Source organism: Ziziphus jujuba, chromosome 5 (genome assembly GCF_031755915.1).
Source record: "Ziziphus jujuba cultivar Dongzao chromosome 5, ASM3175591v1".
Taxonomy (NCBI): domain Eukaryota; kingdom Viridiplantae; phylum Streptophyta; class Magnoliopsida; order Rosales; family Rhamnaceae; genus Ziziphus; species Ziziphus jujuba.
This window is the reverse complement of record NC_083383.1, coordinates 31,971,447-31,993,438: the sequence shown is the minus strand read 5'-3', so window position 1 is coordinate 31,993,438 and position 21,992 is coordinate 31,971,447. Positions and strand designations below refer to the sequence as shown.

The 21,992-nt window shown below is 32.6% G+C and overlaps 4 protein-coding genes across 4 annotated transcripts; 2 read left to right on the top strand and 2 right to left on the bottom strand.

The window, feature by feature from the left end:
• The first annotated feature begins 579 nt into the window (after positions 1-579).
• LOC107403848 (protein TRIGALACTOSYLDIACYLGLYCEROL 4, chloroplastic) lies at positions 580-5,305 on the top strand. Its single transcript, XM_016010761.4, has 5 exons — positions 580-975; positions 2,333-2,579; positions 3,204-3,585; positions 4,205-4,479; positions 4,984-5,305. The coding sequence occupies exons 1-5, from the start codon at positions 704-706 to the stop codon at positions 5,179-5,181; spliced, it is 1,374 nt and encodes a 457-aa protein (XP_015866247.3). The 5' UTR covers positions 580-703; the 3' UTR covers positions 5,182-5,305.
• Positions 5,306-5,737: 432 nt separating this feature from the next.
• Positions 5,738-8,668, bottom strand: LOC107403851 (10 kDa chaperonin 1, chloroplastic). Its single transcript, XM_016010763.4, has 7 exons — positions 8,428-8,668; positions 8,277-8,335; positions 8,041-8,091; positions 7,230-7,295; positions 6,749-6,796; positions 6,491-6,520; positions 5,738-6,032 (listed from the first exon to the last, which is right to left on the bottom strand). The coding sequence occupies exons 1-7, from the start codon at positions 8,510-8,512 to the stop codon at positions 5,964-5,966; spliced, it is 408 nt and encodes a 135-aa protein (XP_015866249.2). The 5' UTR covers positions 8,513-8,668; the 3' UTR covers positions 5,738-5,963.
• Positions 8,669-11,514: 2,846 nt separating this feature from the next.
• Positions 11,515-15,495, top strand: LOC107403853 (uncharacterized). Its single transcript, XM_016010766.4, has 2 exons — positions 11,515-11,860; positions 14,742-15,495. The coding sequence occupies exons 1-2, from the start codon at positions 11,767-11,769 to the stop codon at positions 15,347-15,349; spliced, it is 702 nt and encodes a 233-aa protein (XP_015866252.3). The 5' UTR covers positions 11,515-11,766; the 3' UTR covers positions 15,350-15,495.
• A 3,525-nt stretch (positions 15,496-19,020) lies between these two features.
• Positions 19,021-20,661, bottom strand: LOC107403852 (E3 ubiquitin-protein ligase ATL4). The gene is given in 2 exon segments (XM_016010764.4): positions 19,021-19,877; positions 19,880-20,661. Coding segments are annotated over 2 exon segments (1,092 nt in total). The 5' UTR covers positions 20,147-20,661; the 3' UTR covers positions 19,021-19,052.
• Positions 20,662-21,992: the final 1,331 nt, after the last annotated feature.

Below are 21,992 nucleotides of genomic sequence, written 5' to 3'. Positions count from 1 at the left end.
ACTAATTTACTAAAATGGTAAAGAAATATATAGCTTCACTTAGCAACAAAAACATTAGAATTTCTAGTCCGTTCCTACAAAAAGATGATTGTTTTTTAGCTTAAAAGTTTTACTTGTTTTTAGAAATAATTAATTATTTCAAAACATTTACTTCATTCATTGATTTTTTTTTAAAGGCAAAATATTTATTTCATTCCTTGTTTATTGCTTTTTTTTTTTTTTTTTTTTTGAGAACAGAAGGCAATATATTAACGTTTGAACTAATATTAAAAAGAGTATAAACTAAAACAAAAAAAAAAAAAAACAACTATAAATATTTAAAGTAGGAGCAACTTTTACATGATTCTTGATATCTCTAATATCAAATGAAAAATAGTATTTATTTCTTAATACTTTTGAGGGAATTTAGCAATGAAATTGTTCATGAGAAAGAGAGAAAAAAGGAAAAAAAAAAAAAAAGATTTTATTATTTTGTTCTAAAAATTAATGAGAACACATTTGGCAAAAGCAGAATTTGAATTGAAAGCCCCCTGATTAAAGCCCAAAAACCCACGAAAAACCCAAAGCTAAAAACAAAAGCCACCTCAAGGAAAAAAAAAAAAAGAAAAGCCCCTCTTTCCATTTCTTTCAAATTTCAAGAAAGATAAAGGAAACAACGAACAAAAGCTCTGTCTCCCTCTTTCTGAGAGTGACCCAGAAAGAAATGGCGAATCTCAGGACGGCAATGGATTCGGCGTTCTGGGATTTGGAAGTGGCTTCTCCTCGACTCCTTGAAGGGACGGCAAAGGCCGTGCCTGGCGAGCCATTGCCTATGGATGGTGCTCGAGCCAGTAAGGCTCTTAGGATTCAGCAGCTCTCGCTACTGAGAAATGGGTTTCCTCTCGGAATTATCCCTTCTTTTTCTCCCACTGCTCGCAAGGATTTGGGTTCTTTCTCTCTTCAGTCCCTCTTCCTCAGACCAGCCATTTCTAAGTGGTAAAACTAGTTCATCTCTTTAATGGGTTTTCTTTGTTAGTCTGTTTGGTTGCCGGGAAAAATGTGGGTGGAAAGTGTTTTATTTGGAAAAAGCAAAGGTATGTTGGGAAGTATGTGTGTGTGTGTGTGTGTGATGGAATTGAATTGTGAAAATGAGCATTGGAAGGACAAGACAGACATTTTCTCTTCTATACTTCCGGCAACCAAAAATTAATAGGATTTTCGATTTCTGATTTATTGAGAAAATAGTGTGTGTTTATGTAATTTCAATTTTAGAAGATATCAATTTTAAAATTGATGATAGAGGATATCAATTTTAAGAATTTTGTTGTGTTGGTATCTTTACTCTCTTTCGTAATCCTATTTTTTCTTCCTGAACTTCAAGTTATTTCGAATTTTTTTTTTTAAATTTTTTTGCTTTTTCCTGCGAGTCCCATTATACAATTTTGTTACCTTAACTATCTTTATCTTACTAATGAGTTTTTTCTAAATCATTTGAATTGATGGAGTAAATTATGTAAATGAGCATTGGAAGGACAAGACAGAATGTTTCTCTTCTATACTCCCGGCAACCAAAGATTAATAGGATAGTTGATTTTTGTTTTACTGAGAAATAGTCTGTAGTTATGTAATTTAATCAGTTTATTTTATGCTAGCAGATATGGATTTTAAGAATTAAGAGTGTTGTTAACATTACTCTCTTTCATAATCCTGTTTCTTGATCCTGAAGTTGAAGTAATTTCGTTTTCTTTCCTTTTTTTTTTTTTTTTTTTCCTTTCCTGCTAGTCCCATAGAAGATATGGATTTTGAGAATTAAGTGTGTTGTTAACATTAATCTCTTTCATAATCCTGTTTCTTGATCCTGAACTTGAAATAATTTTGATTTTTTTTTTTTTTTTTCCCCATCATACAACTTCGTTACCTCAAGCTTGTTTCTTGTAACACTGAAACTACATGCATCTTTATCTTACTAATGAGTAACTAATCTAAATCATTCTATATTTATTTCCTCTCTCTGGTATCTGGGGTATTCATTCTGTTGGTCCTCTTTTTTCCATTATTCGAATTGTATTTGACTGGATTGGTGCTTCTTTTGTTCCTGCAATTTGAAGATGTCTAAGATAATTTATTCTTTCAACCTTTTCAGGTTGATATGTTCTCTGCTCTTATCTTAGTGATCTAGAATTAGTCATCAAGATATGATAGGAATTTCTTATAACAAACATCCTCATTCCTCAAGCATCTATCCTAAGAACAAGGGATGCATTATGATTTACAAATCTAGAATTTGAATGTTACAAATTTTTCAACTCTCTGAACTTCTAAGTGGTTTACTATTTGATTTCTGTGTGTATAGGTGGCTTGGAGTGATTGGACAGATCCGGCCAAAGAAACTGATTTCTAATATTAAAGCTGAATTTCTTTCTAATGATGACTCAGAGTTTCCTACATTCAATGATGTCGCAAAGCATTTCTTGGATAAGTCTATTTATTCACTTGGATTGTGCACACAGTTTTCTCTGACTCCTTCATCATCCATTAAGTTGAGCACAGAAGGGCATGGCGAGGAAGAGAGACGCCACAAGATGATGCTCTTTCATAAGGCAAGCGCTTGTATTCAATATTTATGAGTAGTTATAGAAAGCTATAAAAAATAATGTTGAAAGTGATACTTTCAAATTTTATTTTATGTAGTTGCTAGGTGGTTAGGTTGTTGCTTGGCTGTTGTGTTGGCTGTACATTTGAACTTTGTGTTCGACCAACACTATCGTATTCCTCTGCAGTGTCAATTAAAAGCTTTTTTTTTCTTAGTTGAAATGGGTTTGTTAGGTGAATTAAAGGGTCATTTCCCTAACCCAAGATATATCTACGAGAGATATTTAACACTTGGATAGACCTTGAGCTCATCATCCAGTGATTTCCTTTTCTTTTAGAAGGAATTTTCAGTGGATGAATGATCTTGCATATCTTTTCCTTAATATTCTCATATTTGAAAAAATTTAAATACAATACATGCTTCACATTCTATAAAAAATCTCTTCAAGCATCTCAACTTGTTTTCTTCTTCTGCATATCTGATTTTTCCGTTTAGATATTCACATTGACTAATGACTACATATTGTTCTTTTACAAAGTTTATAGAATCTTAGCATGTTTGTTTTTGTGGCTGTTTGAATTTTGATGAATGAGAAACTGATCTATGTCTCTTACCTCCAACATGTTTGCAGTTCCCTAATCATGATGTCATACTGGAGGCTGCATGGCCCCAGTTGTTCATTGACCATAAAGGACAATATTGGAATGTGCCAGAATCAATTTCCTTAGATCTCTTGTCCCTTGTTTCTGAATCTGGATTCAGATACCGCTTGGGTATGCATAGAAATAGTGGCCATCCTCAGGCTCTTGATAGCACAAATGCTGATGCACCTGCTGCTCTCATGCCCGGATTCGGTGCAAAGGCTGCCTTTTCTTATGAGAAGAGCAGGGACTTTTGGAGGCAGAAGCAGAGACAGCAGGATATGTATGAGAAGACCAATCAGGGTATCTTTTGGTGGCCTCCGTATGATGTATGTCTAGGGGAACCTCATTCCGCAATATCAGGAATTATTGGTAATGTTACTACCTTGCACAGTTGCTCTTTACTTGTTTCATCATATAAAAGTGGGCCGCACTACTGTATATGATAAATATTAGCATTCTTGTTTGAAGTAGTTTGGCATATTACATTTAAGGACGTGTTTAAAATTTTCAAAAGATTTTTTTCTTCTTATAACAAGTTCAATATTGTGGCATATGCACATGTAGATCATATGATGGTAGGGCCCTTACCTCTGGCTGGGGGTATTAAATAGAATAAGATCAAAGAAGAAGAGTGTAGATCATTCGCTATTATTCTCATCTTTATTTGTTTATTATATTGTCATGCGTATACCAATTATGTTAATAACGTAATAGGGGCCGGTTAGCCATGGACAGGAGAGCCCGTTAAGGAATGGCATCTGAACGAGGCCAAGCTTGCTAATGCCATAATATAACAAAAATAAGATTTATGTTTGATATGAATGGTAATAAGAACTAATTGAGTATACTGAAAAAAATGTAACATTTGGAAAGATTACTCTTTCATTATTTCTTTTTCCAAGTAATCTTTCTATGTAAGATGCTTACTGGTAGTATGATATTCTTCAGTTTTCATTGATTCTTATCCATCGTTGAAATTACATGTTAGGTGGAAACTGCACAATGTGGTTTGATTCTTCTAACATTGCTCCTAAGAAGAGAAGCCCGTTCGGTGCTGATTTGTTTGGCTCAGTATGCTACACTTTCCAGCATGGGAAATTTAAAGAACTCTATGGTGATCTTACCAGAGTAGATGCTCGCCTTGACATTTGTTCGGCTTCAGCTTTTGCTAAAAGGTTAATAAATGGTATCAGAAGGTCCTCGGTTAATAGTGCAGAAGATCCAATGTCTTCCCCCAGGCTTAATCTGATCTTCCAACAACAGGTATTTCTGTTTGTATCTTATATATGTTTAATCTTTCTTTCCTTTTTGGAACAAACAGTTTGTACAAGCAAAATGAACATGATCTTTCACATGATATAATCACTACGTGCACTCTATAAAGATTTTAAATGATATAATCACTACGTGCACTCTATAAAAATTTTAAGTATCTGGAAAAACAATGTTATTGCTGTTGATACCTGACATAGGAAGAAACATATGTAGCAGCATTGATTAACCATCTAAGGGAGCGGTTAAACTTACCAAATATTGGACTACAGTTATTTACATATAGGTTAGCTATAGTCTGTTAAAGCCAATCTTGATGTGCAATTCAGATTCCTTATCTTGGCTAGAAGATTAGTCTTTCCGTGCGTGACAATGGGTGACTAGAGGCATAATAGAAAGACATTCAAACCAAATTTTAGTTTTCAACTTTTGCATGCTGCTGATATGGAATGCAATATGGAATTTCTCGGTCTTACTCTTCCTTCATGTTTGTAGGTTGCAGGGCCAATTGTGTTTCGAGTCGATTCCAGAATTTCTCTTGCCTCATTACCTGGGAATCATGGACCACATATCGAGGATTCTATATTCAGTTTGAATTACTCACTGAGACTTCTGAAATCTGGAAAAGTTGTTGCTTGGTACTCCCCAAAAAGAAAAGAAGGAATGATTGAGTTACGCCTTTTTGAGTTTTAACTTAGGTTGTTTCTTTAGGAATTGTTTTGTATGGAATCGTTAGACTTTCTAAAAGGAAAATAGATTAAAGATGGTTCAACTTGTTTCAATTGTTAAAACTGCTCCTCTCTTCTTTTTTTCTTAATGCTGCATGCATGTATGTCAAAAGTTTATTTGCTAGGGCATTACCAAAACTTCTCACATGGTTTTCGAGTGTCATTATTCTTGAATCAGGGCAATGGAATGCCTTTTTGTCAAAAAGAAAATAAAGCAATAGAATACCGCACTGCTTTCTCATCCTTCTATTGAAGATAAGATTATACAAACAGGTAAACATAAATTAAAATAAGGTTGGTTATTGTACTTGGAAGTTGTCATTAATCATTTATACATTTCAATTTTGGATTTGGAATTTAACAAACGATAATGCATTGGTAAATACGTGGTTCTTTTAGACAACGAAATTGATAAATGGCGGTGTAAAAAATTTAGCCAATATGAAGAGGTTCATCCGTTATCTTATTAGAATCCTTACAGTTAAAAGAGAGATTTGGCAATCATAAGGTAGTACATGACATTAGCCTCCAATATCACTCCCTCTTTCATTGCTTCAAAGAGTGTTAATACACCAACTACAAGTTCAATGTACGAAAATAAAATATTACCAAAATCTATGTAGCCAGTCCAAAAGGACGAGAACATCTGTTTACAATTTAACCAAATTTTCAAGCTACAGAATTCCGAGCAAAATAAATCAGCATAAAATTGTGATAAAGATTGTGCATTATGAAGAATTGCTGAAACTATTCGACCAAAGCCAACAATTCACTTTCCTTGCAGAAACAGTGCCTACCGTCTGTTCCCAAATCCACCTGGTATTACAACAAAAATTTTCAACATTAGCAGCTTATAGAAACAACTTAACGGAAGAAGCAAGCTCTTAAGACAAACTGCACTTATTTAGTCAATTCATTGCTGAGATGTAATCATGAAATGGAAGAAATATACTTCCACTCAGCTAATAAACAATAGAGAAAAAAGAAAATTGGTAATTTTGTAATGATTAATAAAATGAAAATTATGTGACTCAACTGGATTTAGGTTAATGACTAGATACTTTTCAAGTCAGGAGAAAGGCTTAATATACACAATCCTTTCAATGTATACAATTGTTACAGCATCAGTTATGGTTGCATAAGATATTCGATTAAAAGCCATCAAAGAAAATTAAGATTACAGTGTAATCTTATTTATATCAAAGATTTGAACAGCTTCCCACCAGATTAAAAATAAAAGAACATAAACAAAAAGAAAAAGAAAACCCGCTTACCTCATAAGCATTTATGTCTGAGAAGAGAACCTGCAAAGAAACAAAGATTTACTTTAGATACATAATTAGCACCAAAAAATATAAATACACATTATCACGCTACGTACAAAGTTCAATAATCAGACAATCATGTGCAAGCATAGGCATATAAATAGAACTTATAATTAACAATTTCACACATATTATGTGTGAAATGTGAAACGATAATAGTTCAGATAACAATTGTCAACAAAAGAAATTTTCAGATTGAAATTTCACCTTTGTTCCAGCTTTCACTTCCCCAACTTCGGAACCAACAGAGAGAACCTGATACAAATATAGAAGGTTTCGTCAAGTTATTTTTCAGATTTCTTTCATACTTTTGTGGGTGTGTGTTTTTGCAAAAACAAATTACACATAAAATACTTAATATTTTTAAATTAGCCAGTTAAAAATGGAATATGGGTTGACATGGAGTCGGAAAGTATGGAATAATGGAGGACAAGGTATAGAAATTTGGAAGTCTAATAGTGGGCCTCGAATGATTTTATGTGATTTGACTGTATTATTGTTACCATTTAATTGTAAAGTAACTAGAAAATTTTCAATTGCTACTTATATCTTCTTGTTTATTTTTTCATTGGACCAAATGAAATTTGCCACAGATAAAAACGTATCATAGAAGAAATTGGTGTCAGCTAATACTAATTATCATAGAAACTTTTAACCGAAAGATGAGTAGGGTTGGTTTTTAGCTTACTTCTCCCATTAGATACCGCTCAAACTTAACAGCTGCTTTGGGCAACAGAACTCCACCGGCCGATTTCTGTAGCATAAAACATTTCATCACATATCAAATTATTCATACAACAAATGTTACCGTATGCATAAATTTGAAAGAAAAAAATTGTAAATTCAAAGACACATTTCAGTTAGATTAAGACGACAAACACAAACAATTTGAGCAGAAAGTGGAAATCAGTGATCTTCAGTACTAGTGGTAAACTACTCTAATAAGAATAAATGATCACAAATAAGAAGGCCAAATAAGCTTGTACAGAAGCAATTTCCTTTATAGCAAGAAGGCTAACTAAGTTCATCTAAACACATTACCACTTAAACATTCTATGAGTATATGCTATTAAATCACATACTTTTAAGGATCAGCTATCATCTCAACATCAAAATGAAATACTCTTGATTGACATTTCCATGCTACTTTAATAAAATGACTTCTCAATAATTTATATTGAAGATAATAGGGTGGGAACCATCATAGCAGATGAATTTAAAGCACAGCAAGCCACTCGTCAAAGTACATATGCAAATGCGAATTCCATGTGTTCGACATTAGCCCAAAAACATAAATAAATTACTCCATTTTCACATTCAAAATGATCAACTAAGTTACCAATCCCAGATGAAGACAGAATTAAAATGAAAAAAGTTACCAATAATTTAAAAAAAAAAAAAATAGTACTGACTTTTAAGTACTACATATATTTCAAATGATCGACAAAGTTACCAATCAAAATTATAAATAACTAGTAGGAACGTCAAGATGACTGTACCTCAGGGAGCTCCTCAAGACGAATAAGGACTCTATCAGCTTGTGGAACCACCTGTCAAATTACAACCTTGAGGCATTAAAATCAAGAACCAGATAATAAATTCAGTTAATTCACCAAATACTTGTAAATGCACAAATATTTTAGCATGAAAAAAACCATTCACTTGTTTAAAAGAATTTAAGTTTTTTTGGGTTGAAAATTCATAAGAAATAAAAAATATAATAATAAAAAATAACCTTGGCGGGTTCCCATTTCTTCGAAATTGCAGAGATTCTCAGTGAGTTTCTTTTCAAGCCTATCCAAAGCAAACAAGCCAGTCAAACATAAATGATAAGTAAACCAAAAATTCGAAGGCAAGAACTTTCAAATGGGGTTTTAGCTTGTTACCAGACAATAGTCTCTGGTTAGAGAAAGAAGGAGAGTTGGGTTTGCATAGCAAAGGTCTTGGAAGCGAGACGAAAGTGGACGCCATTGAAAAAGCTCAGAGATAAACAGAGAGAAAATGCCGGAAGCCAAGCAAATTGCAAGTGTGACAACTCTTGTACAAGGAAGAGCAAAAGAAGAGCGTGTATAGGGTCGGGTCGTGTGGGATAAGGAGGCACGCCCCGCACGTGCCTGTGTTAACCAGGGAGTTCTGGAAACTTCCAACATCTATGAGAGCCTCTGTTTTTATAGAGCTGACAGATGAAACTAATTGGGCCAAGCTGGAAATTTGACCCAATGTCCCTGTTTGACACGGGTCTAACGAAATTTGTCCATTGCTCTCAAAGTTTTTTTAAAAATTTGTAGTTTATTATTCGTTTACATTTTTATATTCATTTGAAATTACTATAAAACATATTTATTAATTGATTAAATCTATTTAAATATTTTTTATATAATTTTATTATTTTTTTCAAAAAATATGTTATATACATCTATCTAACTTATACTTTATTAAAAATTAAGATTATAAATACAATAATTATTCATAAATTATGAAAATCAAAAAATATGAAACAGTAAAATATATTTATTTTATTTTTTTTCATTTTATGATGATTGCTTTAGTTTGGATTATTTTTTTCCATCATGTACCAATGACAAAGTCGGCTTATATTTAATTCTGATATGTCAAAATGTGTTTTTTATTTAAAAATTTAAAATTGAATATTTTTTAATTATTCAAAAGCATCTATCCAAACATTATCAAGATATTCAGCTTTTATCTATCGAGCATTACATATATATATATATATATATATATACAGATATTAAATACCTTACGCTATGTAACATGTCAAATTTTTTTTTAATCATTGATGGTTTATATGTAATTGAATGTAAAAAATATGCAGAATGAAAAAAGATATAGATAATGGAAGTGTTGAATTATATTAATAAAATATTTTTGTTACCTTTATTGTTGTTAGAGTTGTTCATAGTACCAGGATGTCCAATTCTGCCAATTATTGATAAATGATTTAAACATATTCAAATATATGCCTAAGGATAGGAAACACCATATGCTCTTAAAATAAAAACTTTTAAGGACTAAATTTCAGATGATGTAGTCACTCATGAGATAATAGATTTAAATAGTCTATAATTTTGAACAAATTAGTTTGCAATTATGACATTAAATGCAATCTCAAAAATGATATTTTTGTACTTTTATTTTTGGTAATTTATATAAAGCATGTCCATTATAGTTTTGCATTTTTATTTCTAAATAAAATTAGGATATTTAATATCTCTAATTTTCGTTTGAATATTTACAATCTAACAATTTTAACATGTTCAAAAGTAGACAAATAATTTTTTTAATGGTGTACAAAAGTTTACAATTGAACATAAAAAAAGTACCCATATGAAATTGCATGTTAAGAAGTTCACGACTGAACATCTAAAATAAGTACAGAAGTTTATGATCGAATGTTCTAAAATAATAAGCTATAATTTTGAAGATGTTTAAAGGTATACAAGCGAATATTTTAATGTTGTATAAAAGTTTATGACCGAATATCTAAAAATATATCCATGTGGAATTGCATGTTCAAAAGTATACAACTAAACAAAAGGATAACGTGCATAAATTCACAACTGAACATCTATAAATTTATGACTGAACGTTCCAAAATAATAAATTATAATTTTAAAGATGTTCAAAAATAAAAATCAACCCTAATTCAAACGAGAAAGAAGAAAAAAAAATATTTTAATGAAATTAATTTTAAAATGATTGTATGTAGTTATTTTAGAATTGTGAAAAAAAAAATTTATTTGTAGATAATATATAATTTTGAGATTATATGAATTAAAAATATTTTAAAAATAAATAATATTGTATTAAATAATTTTATATTTTTTATTAATTTAAGTAATAGTATATAAAGGATGAAATTGTAAAGAGTTATTTTAGAATTGTAAAAAAAAAACATTCAATATTTTTTTATCTACCCATCATTTTAAAAAATTTTCAATTATACCCTTAACCCATAAATTCCCTTAAAAATACAAAAGCATACAAGCTAGTAGACATGGACTTGAGGTTGCACAAACCGAATCTTCCATAGATTAAAGGGATGCAATTGGAGAAGAGAGCGTGCAAGGGGGTGAGAGTATGAAGAAGAAGCAAGATGAATATGAGGATGAAGATGGAGGAGGCCACGCAGAAGAAGAAGAAGAAGAAGAAGAGGAAAGTGTGAGTTTGGGTTTGGAATGGAATTTGGAATATGGGTTATATTATGGTTGTTGTTGATGTTAATATCCTCCATTATTACTATTGTGATATCAAGAGATATTGAGAGTTACTGGAACTCTACTTGATGGATATTTATGTCTTTTTTTTTTTTTTAATGTATAGATAAAAAAATATATAAAATAGAAATAAAAAATAAAAGGAAAGTATAGGTGGAGCAGGAATTTTTTTTTTTTTTTTCAATAGCATTGTAAATGGATTTTGTTCGAAGAAGAAGGAAAAAAAAAAAAAAAAGCAGAGGTGCAGAGATTGAAAGCTTTTCGAAACGAGAAAAGAAAAACAATAATTTGTAGTTTGGTTGAGGGTAAAAATAGAAAGTAGAAGGTAGATAAAAAAAAACTAAAAAAGGAAAAAGTAAGTATCGTTAACCCTTATTTTAATGGATATTGGGCCAAATTTTCCTGATAAAATCTTTAACCTGCCCATTAAGACAAATTTTCGAAGAAGTATGGGACAATGTGGGGCCCACATAGCCCAATTTCGGCCACCGCTAACTAAACTAAATGGCCCTTGTTTACAAGAAGGAAGATGGCCATGAAATCTTTAATCGGCCCATTAAGACCCATTTTCTAAGATGTATTGGACATTGTGGACCCACAGAAGCTCCATTTCAATTTTTTGAAATCCGCTCCAATTATTTATGAGAAAGTAAAAAAGAACAACGGCTAGTAGGGTCCACCACCACCCAGCTTTTTTGTCCTTGAACAATGCAGCACTTAATCAGTATTCATCCACTTTCCTCCCTACACTTTTTTCCTGGAAAAATTCTTTTTTTTTAAAAATATATTTTTTTGTTTCCTTTTTTTTTTTAACTCTTTTGATTTTCTACTCCCACCACTAAACAAATCAATCACCTTTCCTATTATTCTTGTAGACCAAAGCCCTTTGTTTCAAAGTTGGGTTTCCTTTTTTTGACCTTTTCTTCTACTTTGGGTCCTTGTGTTTCAAAACCCATTTTTGAGCTCAAATTTGGGTAATAGTGGATTATGGTGATGATGGCGAAGAAACTCTGTTACTGGGGCTTGTTCTTTCTTTGTTGTCAGTTACTGCTTACAGCTCATGTTTGCTCCAAGAATCATGGTACTATCTAAATCTATAGTTATGACGTTATGGTATTTGAAAGTTATAATACTCTTCAATCTTTGTGGAGCCTTTTTTCATGCCCTTTTTTAATCCATTATTCATGTACATTTTATGTTTTTGTGGTTTGTGAAACTGTGGTATTGTTGCATCTAAGATTATCCTTTTTTGGTTTGGATAGTTTTTCTGCGTTATTAACTTATTTTTTATTGCTTTGATGTTTGGATTAATCTTCACGATTTGTAGTGTGCAATTCTTGGATTATCTGAAAATTTACCTGAAATGAAGGTGGTAAAGATGGAAAAATTTTGTTGGGTTCTCTGTAAATTCTGCTTGTGTTTTTTTCTAAATGTGGAGGAAGACTGTATTCTTCATGTCATGTACATTTTACAAACATCAAGTAAGTTGATGCACATACAGATTTTGGTTTTTCATAGAGGATTTAGAGGTAGATATGAACTTTTAATGCTATTTCTTTCTATTTGAAGAGCGTAATGCAATTTTCCTGGGTCTTTACTGAACTTTTTAAATCCAATATGTAATTAGAAGTATATATTGTACAACAACTACTTTTAGCCTTTTAAATCAACAATTTGTAGGCATTCTGAGCTAACTTTAAAATTAACAAGCTAGAGTTCTTCCATTCTAAAATGTCCTCTAATCATTTGACTCAGTGCATTTCTACTTGCCTGGAAATTCAAGAAGGTTCAATAGTTTCTGCTTTATAGTCTTCTCTCTTTAGAGTCCATCAGCTAAAGAACAAAGTTAGCCTCTAAAAACCCATTTCAATTTACCTTTTTGCAGTGGATTTGAATTTCCCGTTTAGATGAAGATGTGTCGTTGGAGTTGGGAGATTCTCTTAGCAAAACAATCTACCTGAAACCAGTCAATCTGAGCCAATTTTCCCCTAATACCCTCCCCATGTTTATGTAAGGCATATTATGGTACTTGGTACTATTAAACGATGAAATATCTAAAGTATAGTAGGAGGCAGACCATGACTCGATACAATATATATATATTTATACTTATTATTTTTCTTATCATGCAATTAAAGCTAAATCTTATATCATTTTTAATACCGAATGTAGCTCTTGAAGCAATTGAGCTGTTTTGATCACTATAAATGGAAAAATTAAGTACATAGTCGTGTTTGAAAAACTATATTAGCTTTAAGTATGTATTAGAATTTGAAAAACTGTTTACATATACAGTATCCTCTTAAGGAAATTGGGAGTTGTGTTTCTTTCTTACTCCGAAAATGGAGTAGTCATACTCCTTATTTTCCAAGAAACATGCAGACACCCATGCTAGTACTTATAATTACACTTGATTTCTTGTGTCAGGTGAACTCTATTAATCAAAAGCCTACATTATACACGACTATTATTAGCCTTTTAAAGCAACAATTTGTTGGCATTCTGAGATCATTTTAAGATTTTACACATTAGAGTTGTTCCCTCCTAAAATGTCCTTCAACCATTTGAGTAATTGCATTTCAACTTGACTGGAAATTTAAAAAGGTTCAATAGTTTCTACATTATGGTTTTTTCTATTTAGAGTCCATCATTTACAGAACAAATTTAGCCTCTAAAAAACCCATTTCAATTGCCTGGCTGTAGTGGACTTCAGTTTGGATGAAGATATGCCATCGAGTTGTAGGATTTGCTTAGCAAAACACACTACCTGAAACCAGTCAACCTGAGCCAGTTTTCCCCTAATACCCTCCCCATGTTTCATTAGGCTATAATAATGAGACTGGGAATAACTAAAATATTGTAAAATTAATATGCACCGTGGATTTGATATATAGTTATTAGTGTATGACTTCAATGGAAAAATTATGAATATTTAAGTATATAATAGAATTTGAAAAACTATTTATATACAGCATTCTCTTTTGGGGTATTCTGAAGATGGAGTACTCATACTTTTTATTTTCCAAGCAACACAACATCCATACAAGTACTTATAATTACAATTGATTTTTTTTATCAGGTGAACTCTATTGTATTCTTTATATTCGTGTGTTTCAACACTATTTGGTTGCAATGATATAGAACTCTTGACCTCAATGACCAATAACTCCAGTTGTTTCACTAAACCTATTCTTTGTTCCTCTATTCTTTAAGGTCTGACATCTTTAAGCTACAGTCATGCTGTGAGTACAACATGCTGAGTATTGTTTTGGAGATCAAAGTTGGGCCCATAACATGTTGTTTTAGTTTTTGCATGGTATAAGATCAAGCTGTGTTTTGTTTTCTATTAGAGTTCCTGGGTGATTTACTTTGCATTTTTAATTGAAACCACCTATAGTAGGCATAGTAGTAATCATAAGGGGAAAGACTTGATTATTTGAATGTTATAGATAGAATACATGCTTTCTCCCTTTTGTTTTCTTCTATTTTCTTATTATCCTGCTTTCCTCTCTTCCTGTATCTTTCTTCACGTTCTCTGTCTTCTACTCCTATCTTCTCTTTCCTCAGTTGTTCACCAGATATATCGATGAACAAATAAATTTTAGGTGTAGGAGGTCCACCCCATATTTTTAAAACTCAATTTTCCTGCTCTTGGTAAGACAGCAATCAAAACAGTATTTCAGTGACCATGTAGTTGCCATACATTAGAAGTCATAGAATTGTTGCAATTGGATAAACATGGTGTCCGTGACCAATGCATTTATCATCCTTAATTTCTAGAGTCTATGATTGTCAAAACTTCAATTTAACATTTATCTCCTTTTGACACTCGCCACTTCAACTTAATGATGGCTGGCTGGGGACAATAACACTATAAGTTTTCAAATATTTTAATGTAGCCAGAAATTGTTCAAATATAAATATTTTCGAATTTAGGTTGTTACATGATGTTTATTCCACAGGAAACCCGGCAACTGATATTGTCAGCATTATCAACCATAACAGAACAGCACACAAACTTCCAGAGCTAAATGACAGCCCTGGACTAGGCTGCATAGCTTTGCAGTATATCGAATTGTGCAAGAGCAACTGCACTAAAAACAATACTGTAAACTGCAAACCATCAGAAGATGACTTCACTGAAGTTTTTGCTCCTAACTGTGGTGTAGAGCTACCCACTTTTGACACCATTACTGGCCATATTGTGGGTTGTCAGTCAAAGTATCTTGAGCCATCACTAGCCTATTCAAATGTTCTCATTCGAGATAAGAGAGCTTTATCCATTCTGAGAAACAAATCACATTCTGAGGTGGGAGTTGGCATGGTTGGGGTCCATAAAGGGCCTTTCTTCTGGTGTGTTCTATTCAGCAGTGGAAAGACCAACTCCACATTTGTTCTGGAAGATCGTGGGGTGGGGATTAAGCAGAAGAAAGGGTGCTATAGCGGAAGCAGCATTCCATGCAGTGCAGGGCAGAAGGCTGCTGTGTTTTCTAGTAATGTTATGATCATGGCCATTCTGTGTGTTTTTCTGTCACAACAATTGCACTCCAGTTTATTCATGACAATGTGAAATTTCATTAGACTAGCTCCAAAATTTTGTTACTTGTACCTTTAAAGAAAGAGAGCAATTTTTATTACTTCAAGTATTCTTGGATTTTCTTGAATTCCTTACGATATTTTTATTTATTTATTTAAATTATTATTATTATTTTTTTATTTTTTTTAGAATTCTTAGATCTTGATAAGATCTAATTTGAAGTCAGGTCATGCTTATCATTATCTAGACACCAAAATATGAGGGAACCTGAAAAGCTGTCAGCATCTCTCTCTTCCAACTACATATCCAGTTCTAACTGTTCGTTGTACTCATATTATATGTACCTTGCAAAGGTGATGATGTTGCTGTTTCTATGAGTCAATACAGAAAAGTTTCCATTATTGTCTCATTCTTTTTGGAAGTCATGCATATAGGTTTCCATATTCGTCTTGTTCTTGTTGAAATTTTTCTAAGGAGTTAGTATAATTTAAAGTTGTGATAGGGGCGAAACATTCTGTGCCAACCACCTTCACCCACTTGGTATGTAAAAGGGACTTGACTTATGAAAACATGGTCATGAATGATGATACCGAAAAGAGAATTTATATCAAAGTTCATAGGAAAATAAGAAAATAATATGCATGAGATAATTTAATTTGATTTCCTTTATTATTATCAGTTGTCAAGTTTGATGCACTAGTATGGCAGTATTTTTGAGTATTACCCAAGGAATCATTAATACAAGACTTTAATTATCTAATTGCTATTATAGTATTTTTCTTTTACTTGGTGACTAATTATGTGATTACTAAATATATATATATATATATACATATATTTTTCTTTTTCTGAGTTTGATAAGTAGTTGGTGGTTATAATCTTGATCAGGGTAGTACTTACCATCGAAGCCATTGCTTGGGAATAATTTGTCTGGGCCATAAATTTTTGTTGGGCAAGCTCTACCTTCTCCTTTTAAGTTTCTATCCTCTTTTTCTTTTTCTTTTTCTTTTTTTTCCTTTCCTGAAAAATCATTACTAAAATTCTTAAAAGTTTCTACTTGATTGTGAAGAAGCCAAGCCCCAATGCAGACATGGTTATATCATTTATCATATTTTATATAAAATGGTGACTAGTTTTGTTCAAACAGTGATAATTGTTGCGTAAAAACAATCCACAAGAACGGAAAATAAAATTAATGTGTTTTCATCTATTATAAATTTATAGATATGAAAGAGCTAGAATAGTAATGCAATTTTGGTGAAGTGAGTTTTATTTGTCAAATTGGAACTTTGCTCTCTCTGAATATTCTCTGGTTAAATATAATATACTATCTGTATAACTATATATGTCAAATGAACAGAGAGAAAAATAGTGAACAAGTATACCAACTCATACAAGATGAAGACCCTAACTATTTCACATACAAAAGGTATCACCTATGCCACAAACTCATACAAGCTACTCAATCTTCCAAATCTAATACGATCTAACGTATTGAATTTATCTATATGTATATATATATACATGTATGTATGTATTTGGTTTTTTTGGCAGCCCAAAACAAAAATATCTCATATTAATGGATTTTAATTTGTAATTAAGTAGGTGATTAAACCTCTAAAAGGCAGGAAGGACAATATTCATGCTGTGCAACCCAGACAACCAAGTTACTACAGGAGGAAGAAAAGTTACCTTCCACTTTTTAGGTGTATAAAATTAGTTATCATATCCTAAGTTGATTTCCTTTGCAATCGCCTCTCATTCGATCTTATAGATATTTGAAGATTCTCAAATAAGTTCATAATGCTAAATTAAAAATAATAAATAACAAACAAGGAATATATTTTTTTAACCTGCCTTAGCCAATACTCTAGCAATAAAGTATGCAATCGAACTTTATTAAAGAAATTGAACCTCTATGCAGAATGTATTATTTTCCATAGGTAGCGATACAATTAATTAATTTGGAGTTAAAAATTAGATACTCAAATTATGATTCGAATAATGTAATCAAACTTGGTGTAATATCCTATAAATACCTCATTCTTCTTTTATTTATGTGTGTGTGTGTATATATATATATATATTAATTGGGGTAGGGGATTCGACTTAACCCCGAATCTAGTAACCTTGATTTAAATTAATGTGCACATATTAAACCATTTTTTCAAATCAAATCTAAGACCATAAAAATATATGACTAAAAAGTAGAGGAAAATGCCTTCTCCATAACAAACAATTAGACATGCATCTTTATATCTACAAATAGTAATACTAAATTGCAGTAACTTATAAACATTAGAGTCACACTAATATATATATATAATATTGATTTGTGAGGGTCCGCATAAATCATACCATAAAAACCTATAAAAACCATCTAAATTATGGTCTCCAACACCAAAATACACTAGATATGTATACAAATGTTGATAAGTAGTTGATCTACCATTACTTACAATAGATGTGAAGGGAAAGAAAAACCGAAGAAGAAAAAGTTTAAAAGGTGTCTCTTACCAATTCTCAGCATCTTTGAAAGTCTAGCTCATCCAAATATTTTGGCTGCTTTCATCAAATATACTTTATTTTCCTTTTTGCTCTTTTTCATTGACAATGTAAGCAAGCAAAGCAAGGATTCTTAAAGAAACTAGAAACTAGAAACCCGTACTTGTTCTTTCTGCCCAATATTTACACATTAGCATACATATGTTTAGGCCTTTTACCTTTTTCGGTTTTTGATAAAAGCCAATATTCCTAACAAAATATAGTAATCAAAATTGGTACAAGGTCAATGACGACTCCATGTCAAATGTGCATTTTCGGAACATAAAATAAAATAAAATTAATGGTTCATCATGATTGGCTACATCATTTATTAACAGTGTGTCTCCATGCACCATGTGAGGGAATTTAATATTTTAAAAGGTAGACAAGAGTTAGGTTGATTTTTGTTTTGTACTTTTTTTGTTTTTTAAAACTCATATTCAAACCAATTCTACCAATTTTAACTTACAAATTAACCCAAATTAGACAACAAATCCAGATAGTCAATGATCTAGTTAATTTTGATAGAGAGTCAACATTTAAGATTTCTTTAAAACTTTGAAAATTTTGAAACCAAATCCATGCCAAATATAATCGTTTTAATACCAAGTTAATTAATATCTTGCATTAACTTTGGTTTATTTATTAAATTGACCAACCAAATGTCAGTCAAACTAATTTTGTTGCAAAATGGACAACCTTAAAATCTCAACCGTTGACCTTACCTCAAACGTAAAAAGAACCAAAATCTGCACCCTCTATTTTCTCAAAGTAACAGTATCTTTACGGCATTCTAAATTCACCAAAAAAAAAATAAAAATAAATAAATAAATAAAAAATACACTTACTATTTACACGGATAAGAGCAAAAAAGCAAGCAAATCGGAATAAACAATATTTTTATTTTTCCGCCCAAATTTTACTATATACCCACCCGCTATATATATATATATGTATATTTTATTGGGAAAAAAATCTACTGTCCACTTCAGCTCTCTATGCCACGGTTGATTTTTATTTCATTTTCCGATAAGTTTTAACTTTTTTTTTTTTTTTTTTTTTAAAGAGCCAACAAAAAACCAAGAAAAAAAAAAAAAGTGGAAGTAGTAAAAAAAAAAAAAAATAAAAAAAAATAAGGAAAGAATTTAAAAGAATTTAAGTACTAAAACGGCAGCGTATATACTATCCATGGTCATACCCCTGAGAACCAGCGGAACATTTCACTGATCTCTTCCCCAACTCGTGCGGCTTCCATGTCCCATTCTCCGGCGACGGTAACCTCACTCTGGCGACTGCTTCCGGTGAAAAATCTACCAGAGCTCCTGAACGATTGAGCTCGCGAAGACAGAGACATGGAAAGCCTGTCAACGTATTCCTTGAGCCAGCTCCTGCCACTTCCGGCGGCTACTTCCCCCGCCAAACTCTCCTCCGGCACCATGCCCGGCGGTTGGCCATCGTCCTTCTGGTCGGAAACACTCCTCCGGTGCCCATTGCTCAGGCTCACCTCGGAATCGTCTTCAACAAGATATTCGAACGATCCGATAGAATAGGATCTCCGTCTATCTCTTCCTCCTCCGTCGCCGATGGACTCCGTTTGCCTGCCACTGACGCTTCCGATCTCCAGTCTGAAACTACCACCACTGCGGCCGGAAGTATTCTCCCCGGTGTTGGTTGCCGTCAAGCTTTTGAGGATTTCGGTTTCTGAAGCAAAAATAGGGGAACGGCAGAGCGGGCAGGTCTGGTTGGACTGAAGCCAAGTGTCCACGCAGAGCGCGTGAAAAGCGTGGCAACAGAGAGGGAGTAGCCGGAGCTGGTCGTCGGGCTCAAACTTCGACAAACAGACGGCGCAGTCGGCGGCAGCGGCGGCTCCGGAAGACGACGAACGGCGAGTGACAGATGAGAAGGTGAAGAGAGGCAGAGAGTCGATCAACGAGGCCGTTGGATCCTCTGGCGAGACTCGACGAGCAGAGATTCGGTGCGATTCGAGGGGAATGACAGTGGAGGAAGAGGAAGAAAAAGAAGAGGAAGCTGACTGAGAAAGGTGTCGGGGCATCGGCGGTTGAGGTGGCGGAGGAGAAGGCAGAGAGAGACGGAAGCGATGAAGGTTATAGCGAGGATTAGAACGATGATAAGGATGCTTGGGCTGAGGTTGCTAAACGACGTCGACGTTGAATGGTGGTGAGGTGGAGATGAGGCGGTCGAGTTGTAATAATCAGTGATTGTCTCTGTGTTTGTGTTTTCTCCTCCTCCTTGGACGAAGCTCAACAATGGCGGAGGAGACGACATTTTAGAGAGAGAAAGTTAGAGAGAGAGAGAGAGATTAGATGTGGTATTGTAATGAAAGGGAAGAAAACGTGTTAAGAACGAAACGCAAATGGAGAGGGTGCACGTGAGGGGCACGTGTTTGAGGAGTGAGTGTACGGAGAGAGAGAGAGAGAGAGAGAGTGAGTCGGTCGGATGTATCTGGGGAATATTAAGGACGATAAAATGGTGGAGCTGCGAAATAAATGGAAATGAAGGAGGGAGTAAATGCATTTTGCAGGTGAAGGAAGGTTGGGTTTTTATTTCTACTTCTTGCTTGGAGAGAGAGAAAGTTTTATACACATACACATACACGTATATTTTTTAGAACTTTACCGTACATACAGCGGTGCTTTTGGAACCAACTCAAAGTCATCAAGGCTATGCTTTGTGTGTGTCTCTGAATCAGGAGTAAAAAGAGACAAGGTAGTAAATTGTGGGCTGTGGCCCTTATGGGTTTCTCACCGCTTTTTAATATGTTAATTATAACTACTTCTACGTCTATATATAAATGCATACATGTAACATTTCTCACCCAATTCCTTAAAAAAAAAAACTAACCATATATATTTACTTCTTTTGTGAAATTGGTTCAACGTCCTTGGACTTGTCATTGCTAATCAACAAGTGTATTGTACTTATATTATATGTACTATTCGGGTTAATAAGTTTCACTAATTTAGGCCCATTAACCACATATACACATATGTTTATATCTATCTATGAACTCCCACACCTATTACACCGCTAACATTATGGACTTTTTATTTTTTAATTATAATGAAATTTCTTAATTAATTTGTAAAAGAAAAGACAAAAAAATTGATTACAAATTTGGGATTTGCAGCATCTTTCTAGCTACCTATTTCAAATCGTGTCAGTAATTTTTTTGTTCTTCTTAATTTGGTCGAGTGTATTAGTGGGTATAATTTCAAGCTCAAAGGTAGATTTTTTACAACAAAAGGAAAAATAATTATATTTTATGTATTTGATACATGGAGTTGATGAAACTGTAGGCATGCTACCGTGACAACTAACTGGTAAAGGAGTTATTTATTTGTGTATCAAAATCTAATCAAGAAAGTCAACGCTTTAATTTAACTTCAAAAGTTATATAATATGGGTAAGATATCGGATCCCAATGGTTTGATTTATTAATTAGTTGGTCTGATAAATAGATTATATATATTAGCGATTAAATGACATTCTTTTTGGTATTTTCGAGCATGTTATAATATATATTATAACTTCTAAACGAATGCACATACCCACAACCGAAGCATTACCGGTATATTTTTAATATTAATTTAATGGAATTGAACAATATATATATATATATTCCTTGTATGTATGTACTAAGAAAATCTATAGTGCTATACTATGTGACTTATATGTATTACATTAGCATAACTACATCATTACCTTCATATTAAATATTATATGGTATATTTATGAACAACTCTATGTTTGTGGATGGATGTGGATGTTATATTTAATAAAAGAACATGCATTTTATGATATATGTTGACCAAATCCATCATTTATGATTTCACACATGTTACTTAATTTTTTTTCTTTTTTGAAAGTCCATTAATTAATTAACTCACAAATTAAGGATATTAGCATCGGAAAATCTACATATGTAGATCTCCAATTCTTCAATCATATTTGGAGTTGCAAATATAGAGATACATGCAATAAATACAATTCATTATGTAAAGGGGATACATATTATAAAAATTTATGCATACTATTAATAGTTTAGATGTAACAAAACGTAAAATTATAGCTAACTTACTTTACAATCAATAATATTGAAAAAAACAATTTA

Bases quoted from the DNA above. Each gene is read 5' to 3' on its own strand.
- LOC107403848 (XM_016010761.4), top strand. From the start codon at position 704: ATGGCGAATCTCAGGACGGCAATGGATTCGGCGTTCTGGGATTTGGAA. The intron at 976-2,332 runs GTAAAACTAGTT...CTGTGTGTATAG, and splicing joins AGACCAGCCATTTCTAAGTG to GTGGCTTGGAGTGATTGGAC. The intron at 2,580-3,203 runs GCAAGCGCTTGT...ACATGTTTGCAG, and splicing joins AGATGATGCTCTTTCATAAG to TTCCCTAATCATGATGTCAT.
- LOC107403851 (XM_016010763.4), bottom strand. From the start codon at position 8,512: ATGGCGTCCACTTTCGTCTCGCTTCCAAGACCTTTGCTATGCAAACCC. The intron at 7,296-8,040 runs GTACAGTCATCT...TTTATGCTACAG, and splicing joins GTCTTGAGGAGCTCCCTGAG to AAATCGGCCGGTGGAGTTCT. The intron at 6,033-6,490 runs GTAAGCGGGTTT...TTGTAATACCAG, and splicing joins CAGACATAAATGCTTATGAG to GTGGATTTGGGAACAGACGG.
- LOC107403853 (XM_016010766.4), top strand. From the start codon at position 11,767: ATGGTGATGATGGCGAAGAAACTCTGTTACTGGGGCTTGTTCTTTCTT. The intron at 11,861-14,741 runs GTACTATCTAAA...TTTATTCCACAG, and splicing joins TGTTTGCTCCAAGAATCATG to GAAACCCGGCAACTGATATT.